We start from the raw sequence: 7,968 nt of genomic DNA, 5'->3' as shown, positions 1-7,968 counted from the left end.
ACAACATCTCTAGGCTGTTTTCTTTGACGTGCGACCCATGAATTGACTCTAAATATTTTTTCAATTTCTCCATAGATAATTTCAGGGTCGCAGTCTAAAGCCAAAGCCAGGGCAGCTGTTACCTCTTCTCTCAGTTTCTCCTGTACGTTTTCCTGAAGGCCTCTGATTCTTATTGCATGTTCCATTTCTCTAAATTGCGACATTACAACATCACTTTGAACAATCTCTATAGTTTCTTCTACTTTTTCCATTCTCTCCTCCACCCCTTCCGTTTTTTCTCCTATTTCCTCCACCCGGTTCTCTATACGATCCATATGAAAAGCAAAGCCCTGAAAGATTTGAGACATATTCTCACATAGTTCATCATTCTTTTTAGCAAGCAACTCTTCTGTCTCCACTCTTACTTGCTGTACAATTTGTTTGGACATCTGCATCTGCATCTGCATCAAAGAATCCTGTAAATCCTTTAAAGTAATATAAGGTGGTGAAGAGGGTGGGGGAGTTTTAGCTCTCTGTTGCGTGGCCTGTACAGCTGGAGAGGAAACAGCTGACTTAAGTGCTGGAGGGGGTACACCATGTTTAGAAGCCATTCTGAAGCTTAAAAAAGGTTTTAATATACAGTCCCAAACAGTTAAAAATCTAACAAATTTTTCTTTAATTTTTCTTGATTTTTTGGAGATTTTTCCTTAATTTTTGAAGATTTTTTACAGTTTTAACAATGTAGCCATCCACAACCGGAAGGAAAGTAAAAGTATCTCTTTAGCACAAAGAAGCGGCAAACCGCAGCCATTTTTTTTTCTCCAAAAAATAACTTTCGATTTTCAATCCTTGAGAAGAATGCTTAAAAGTCTGAGTCAGAGTTTTAAGTTCTTTATAAAAGATCCAAACTTCCTAGTTAGCTCCGTCTGTGAAAAATACTCACAATTTAATTCGAAAAAAAATCAGAAGTGGAGACGGCGTCTGGCTTCGCTTGCAGCGAAGACGCCCCGATCTGCGGAGAAGCTCTGAGCTCCGGAGGAGTTCTCACCTTCACCTCGCTGGGAACACCCAGGGAGGCTAGGGAACTCGACTCCTACTCACGAGCAAGCTCTCCTTCTCTCCTTTGCCCGGAGAGAAGTTTCAAAGCGCCCAACAGCTGATAAACGCTGTTTTAGCGCTTTTTACGCAGTCCTGAACAGGAGGCTGTCAAAACAACCCCCTTCGGCAGCCGCCGAGCCACCGGAAGTCCAATTTTTGACTAAATCTTCATCAAGATTGAGTTTAGTATCGAGAGAGGCCTACTGGTTGCATGCTGAACGCAAAAATATATGTAGAGAAAAACTTCATTTCATGCAGGTGATATCTGCACCTATAATTGCCCCTCAAAGCCTACCAGGAACTAGTGCAGTTTTGCAAAGCAAAAATTCTTTCAGTTGGATGAAAGAGTTCACTTGTACCTGTGAATTTAACATAAAATATGAGGAAATGTTTTTGTTCTGACTTTCCTACTGCTTTTACTTCTGTACTGTCCTTATGAGGGATGATTTGTTTCATACCAAATATAGAATAGTTGGGCCATCTCAAGTTTTATACCATTGGAACACAGCTTATTTAAAATATTCTATTTAGGGCAACTGGAAAATGGAGCAGAATTGTTCAGAGGTGTTCCAGAACTAGGGCAAGGAACAACAGGTTTAAATTAAAAGTAATCAAATATTGATTAACATCAGGAAAAGTTTCCAAGTAATAATAATTTTTCAACAATGGAACAAACTGTGTTTGGAGAATAGAATAGAATGGAATGAAATGGAACAGAACAGAATAGAGTAATTTTTACGCATGCGCCTAATATAAGCCGTACACCCCAAATAAGCCCTAATTTTGGGGCGAGGTACAAGCATAAAAATCAAGCTAGGGCGGGAGTGGGTGGATGAAGCTGCCCCATGCGCCCTATACCCGCTTACCTTAGGACCCCTACAGCCAGTCCTCCCACGCCCCGACACCTGTTGAGCTACTGCTTGAGTTCTTTGGCAGCTAAGGTTTACACCCAGGAAAGCATGGGTGATATTATATCCTTAAAATTAGGCATTCTTACTTTAATTTGAGAGCTATCATACAATTCGAGTTTGCTAATTGTATACCTGCATTAGAATGGAAAATAGTTTTCTCCTAGACAATTTAATCAGCTTCTACAACATTTGTAAAACACTTCATACTTAAATGCTGAAATAACTGTCTATCTTAAGTAGGTACCTTTATTTCCTGCTCCAGAGTTAGATTTCTCTCCAAACTGTATTCTACCATTTCTGTGGTCACTGGGAACTTGTTTGGTAGTTCTATGCATTTTTTAATTAATACAGGATTGCAGCCATTCAGAAACTGATATCCAAACATAAAATCTTCTTGCCAGTGCTGCATTACATATTCTAAGGAGAAAAACAACAACAGATTGGTTTAGGAATTCAAGAAAACACAGAAGGAGACTGAAAGTATTATTAAAATAACTATATACCAGGGCAATTTGGAAATAAACCTCTGGTTATCAATGACAGACACTCACAGATACAGAACATTTATTATACACATTAGAAAACTACAACATTATATTACTTTTTGACATAATCACCATTCAAATTGAGGCACTTGTCGTAATGTCTTACAAGGTTTGAAATTCCTTAGTAATCACTTGGCGCCAAATCTGGGCTATGGGGGGGGATGATAAAAAACATCCCAATGGAACTGCTTCAAAAATTCTTGGGTGTTGGACTTCTGGTGGAGCTGCCCACGCTGATGGCAGCTCCTTTAGGCTGCCAGCCCTGAGAATGCGTAAAAGCACACGGAGGCAGCATTAATCAGCTGTCCCGCGGCTTGGAAACCCCCCCCTCGGGAGAAGAGGGGGAGGTGAGTTTTTCCCTCGGGTAGAGGTTGAGCTCACTGCGACCCTCTTGTTTGGGGGGCGAAAGGTTTGAGCTCCCTCGTAGCCCAAGGCTTTGTTCTCCACACTCCAGGACGACTTTGCTGCGTAGGAGCGAAGCAAGACGAGGCACCCACCTCTGCATTTCAAAGAGATTTGTGAGTACTTAAAGCAGACGGAGCCGACCAGGAGGAATTATAATTGCAAATATTGGAAACTTTAACTCGGAAAGAATAATCTTCTCCATACTGTGATTTGTTTTAAAGAAAAGATGGCGCTGGAGTGTTGTTGTTTTTTTGCTTGAAAGTACTGTGTTAAGATATAAGCAGGAAAATGGCTTCAAAGCGTGTTGGAATTGTCTCTAAAACTGCGATCTCATCCCCTGTAATACAGCCTGCAGCACAACCCAAACCAAGATCACCCCCTCCCTCTCCCCCTCCTGCATTTACGCTTAGAGACATTCAAGAGGCTTTAAAAACAGCAACGCAGGAAATTAAGGGGGAAATGGCAGAGCTTCTTGAGAACAAGAACAAAGAGATAAGGGAGGATATTCTGCTGGCTTTTCAAGGGTTAGCAGCACACATTGAACATCTTGACGACCGCGTGGATGAGGTTGTGGAAAGTACTGAAAAATTACAGGATAGAGTTGTTAAAGCTGAAAATAAGATTGATATAATACAAGATGAAGCTATTATTTCACAATACAGGGAGATGGAATTTGCATTGCAGATAAGAGGGTTAAAAGAGGATCCATGAGAAGATTTGAAAGGGGAGGTGGTCAAAGCGATCGCTCCCATTTTGGGATGTGAACCTGAAGAATTATTAAGAGATATGGAAAAAATATTCAGAGTTAATTCATGGATTGCAAGTCAGAGGAATTTGCCTAGAGATGTGGTTATCTATTTTTCTAGGAGATCACTCCGAAATACAATCATTCAGGCTTTTTATAATCAGAGATTTCAAATTGCAGATCAAAATATTATAATTTTAAAAGAAATACCCCCAAAGATTCTTAGAAGAAGGAAGGACTTTGCTTTTTTGTCTGAGGAGCTCAAAAATCACCAGATTCAGTTTAGATGGGAGATACCTAGCGGAATAGTGGTGAACTTTGCAGGGACACGATATAGACTCAACACTATTTTAAAGGCAAGAGATTTTTACATCCATGTCCTGAAAGCAGGTTCACCACCATCTCCACGATCTAAGAGAGTGGATGAAAGGCTGGAAGAAGGTGCAATGTCATTGGTAGGAGGAGAGTCACTGCAGATGGAGCCTATTGAACAGAGTTTGGAGGTAAAGGATTCAAAGGAACAAAGAATGACTCGTGCAGCGTATAGACATAAAGAAAAGGAACAGAAGCAGAAAGTTGATTCTGGTTCAACAATACAAGGTGTGATTACTACAGAGTCTGTGGGGGGAGCACGCCCAAAGAGGCCAACAGTTGATCTTCAAGCAGTGCTTCAGAGGCTCCAGGCCGTTAAGGATGGCAAAGTTCCTGACCTGGAATGTTAATGGCTTAAATTCACCACAGAAAAGAAAAAAAGTATTTCATTATTTGAAGCAACATAAAAATGACATTGTTTGCCTGCAGGAGACTCACATTGTTGCGAAGGATCAAAAATATTTGATGAGCTCTCAGTTGGGATCACATTTTATAGCCTCAGCTTTAGATAAAAAGGGGGGTGTTGTAATCTATGTAAGAAGAGATTTATCGGCTAGATTAATTGAATCAGATATACAAGGAAGATATGTTATTATTGAATTAGTGTTACAAGGCAAGAAGATTCTTATTATTGGATTATATGCCCCTAATCAACAACAACAAAAATTTTATAAGATGTTACATCATAAATTAAGTCAGTTGGATTATAAATCTGTTATTATGATGGGTGATTGGAATGGTGTTTGGGATTCAAGCAAAGACAAGAAGGGATCTTTTAAAAACTCTTCTAATCATTCTAAACTACCTAAAGCCTTTTTTGATTTGAAAGATGATCTGGAATTTAGAGATATTTGGCAAGAACAGAATCTGGGGGATAGAGACTTTACTTTTTTTTCAGATAGACATCAATCATTTTCTAGAATTGACTTTTTCTTAATTACTACAGATCTTTTTTCCAGGGTTAAGAAGGCAAAGATCTTTCCTAGAACATTGTCGGATCACAGTCCTGTTTGGTTGGAGTTATTTGCTGAAGATGGGAATAAGAGATCTTGGAGACTGAATGAAAATTTATTTAGATATGAGGTGCTCTCGCAGAAATGTAGAGAACATTTGAAGGAATTTTTTGCTTTGAATATGTATAAAGGTACTTCGATGGCTGTGGTTTGGGATGCTAGTAAGGCTTATATGAGAGGGATTTTGACTCATATGAATAATGGACATAGGCGTAAGCAGATGCAAAAACGTAAGGAGTTGGAAGAAGAGATTAAATTGAAGGAAAAGGCCTTAATTTTGAACTCATCAGATAACAGATTAAAGGTCTCTATAAATATGTTGAAGGAGCAATTTAACATGTTAATGGCTGATCAGGTTGCAACCAACCTGCGTTATGCGAAACATAACACTTTTTGCAATGCAAATAAGCCTGGTAGATGGTTGGCTTATCAATTACGGAAGAAGCAGAAAGCACGTATAATTGAGAAAATAGAATATAAAGGTAAAGAGGTATATCAAAAAGAGTTTTTTAGATTTTTACACAAAACTATATGCTAGGGGAAATATACAAGCTTTAGACATAGATAAGTATTTGCAGAAAGCACATTTCCCTAGACTTTCAATTGAGCAACAAAAGGAGATGAATTATTTAATTACTTCTGAGGAAATTATTTCGGCGATTAAACAGTTAAAAGTGGGTAAGGCTCCTGGTACAGATGGATTATCAGCAACTTATTATAAGATACTATCTGAAGAGATGATAGAACCATTAAAGGAACTTTTTAACAGTATTCAGACTGGAGGAGAAGTACCTCCGTCCTGGAGGAGGGCTTATATATCCTTGATCCCAAAGGAGGATCAAGATCTTACCCAGCCTAAGAATTATAGACCTATATCGTTGTTGAATACAGACTATAAGATCTTTGCAAAAGTATGGGCAAATAGATTAATGCAAGTTTTGAAGCAAATGATTCATACTGATCAGGCGGGATTTATAACTGGAAGATATATGAAATATAATGCAAGACACATTGTTAATTTAATTGAATATTTGGATAAGAAAAACCAAGTCCCTGCGGCTCTGATATTTTTAGATGCTGAAAAAACTTTTGATCAGTTGAACTGGAAATTTTTATTGAAAGTTGTTGATAAAATGAATTTTGGGGATAAATTTTTATGTTCTCTTAGGGCTATATATCAACAACAAACGGCACAAATTATAATTAATGGGGGATTAACAGAGGAATTTAAAATTGAAAAAGGTATAAGACAGGGATGCCCATTATCGCCATTATTGTTTGTTTTAACATTGGAGATTTTACTGATCAAAATTCGTGAATCAACTATAATAAAGGGAATAAAAATAAAACAGAATGATTATAGGTTGAGAGCTTTTGCGGATGACTTAGTTATGACATTATCCCAACTGATTCAGTCGGTTATAGATCTGATGAAAGTCATAATACAGTATGGGAATGTCTCTGGTTTTAAGGTAAATAATAATAAGACTAAAATATTATCTAAAAATATGACTGTGAAGGAAAAAGAAATGTTAGCTAAACTGACAGGTTTTGAAATAGTGAAAAAGGTTAAATATTTGGGAATATATATTACTTCTAATGTAAAATTGTATAAGAATAATTATGAGAAATTATGGTTAAAAATACAAAAGGATTTAAATAATTCAAAAAAATTACAATTGTCTTTGTTGGGGAGAATTGCAGCTGTTAAAATGAATGTTCTACCAAAGTTTCTTTTTTTGTTTCAAATGATACCTATTTTGAAGAAAGATGCCAATTTGGAGGAATGGCAGAAGGGTATTAATAGATTTATTTGGGGGGGGGGAACCAAGAGTTAAACTGAAGATTTTACAAGATGCACGGGAAAGAGGAGGACTTAAGGTACCTAATTTGAAATTATATTATGATGCGGTGGTTTTAACATTGGTTACTGATTGGCTTAATTTAAGTAATAAAAGTACACTTCAATTAGAGGGGTGGGATCTATTATATGGATGGCACGCATATTTAATTTATAATAAAAAAGTGGACAAGGCTTTTAAATCTCATATTTTAAGAAGTGCTCTATTGCGTGTTTGGAAGAAGTATTATTATAAGTTAAATTATAAAATACCAATTTGGGGTATTCCTGGACACGTGATAGAGGGAGTATCTAAGGGTGTGAATTTGGATAGGATCTCTTATAAGGAATTACTTAGATTGGAAGGAAATGATTGGCAATTAAAATCATTAGAGGAGCTAAAGCAAGAAAATGTTGTACAATCTTGGTTTCAGTATACCCAATTGATGGCCAGGTGGAAATTAGATCAAAAGATTGGTATCACATTATTGGATGAGAATTTGATTAAACAGATTAAAGACTCAAATCAAGCGCATATAAAGAGAATTTATAACGTTTTAATAGAAATGGACTCGGAAACGGAATTAGTTAAAAATTGTATGGTAAAATTCAATTCAATTCAATTCAAATTTAATTTATATACCGCCCTTCTCCCATAGGACTCAGGGCGGTTCACAGCATATTTAAAAAACAGATACTATACACAATACAAAAAATACAAAAATACAACAATCTAAACCCCAATAAAACCGAATTAAAAACCAAATATTGACGGCTGTGTTTCCAATTAAAATTGTTTCTAAAATCATCCCTACCTAAAATCCTCCCTAGGTCAGGCCCGCTTGCTGGAAAAGCCATGTCTTGAGGGCGCGGCGGAAAGTAAGGAGATCCGGAATCATCCGGATCTCGGGGGGCAGTTCATTCCAGAGGGTGGGGGCACCCACAGAGAAGGCCCTCCCCCTGGGGGTCGCCAGCCGACATTGCTTGGCCGACGGCACCCTGAGGAGGCCCGCTCTGTGGGAGCGTACCGGTCTATGGGAGGGAATCTGTGGCAGAAGGC

The 7,968-nt window shown here is 37.8% G+C and overlaps 1 protein-coding gene across 1 annotated transcript in view; it reads right to left on the bottom strand.

The window, feature by feature from the left end:
- Nucleotides 1-7,968, bottom strand: part of ALOX5 (arachidonate 5-lipoxygenase) — a 156,016-nt gene that overhangs the window by 51,888 nt on the left and 96,160 nt on the right. The window contains exon 6 of the mRNA XM_015821464.1: nucleotides 2,233-2,405. Within this exon, the coding sequence (XP_015676950.1) occupies nucleotides 2,233-2,405 (173 nt within the window). The remainder of the gene's footprint in view (nucleotides 1-2,232; nucleotides 2,406-7,968) is intronic.

Source organism: Protobothrops mucrosquamatus, unplaced genomic scaffold, assembly GCF_001527695.2.
Source record: "Protobothrops mucrosquamatus isolate PMUCROS unplaced genomic scaffold, P.Mucros_1.0 scaffold1335, whole genome shotgun sequence".
Lineage (NCBI taxonomy): Eukaryota > Metazoa > Chordata > Lepidosauria > Squamata > Viperidae > Protobothrops > Protobothrops mucrosquamatus.
The sequence above is the reverse complement of the archived record's forward strand: the minus strand, read 5'-3'. Positions and strand labels throughout refer to the sequence as shown.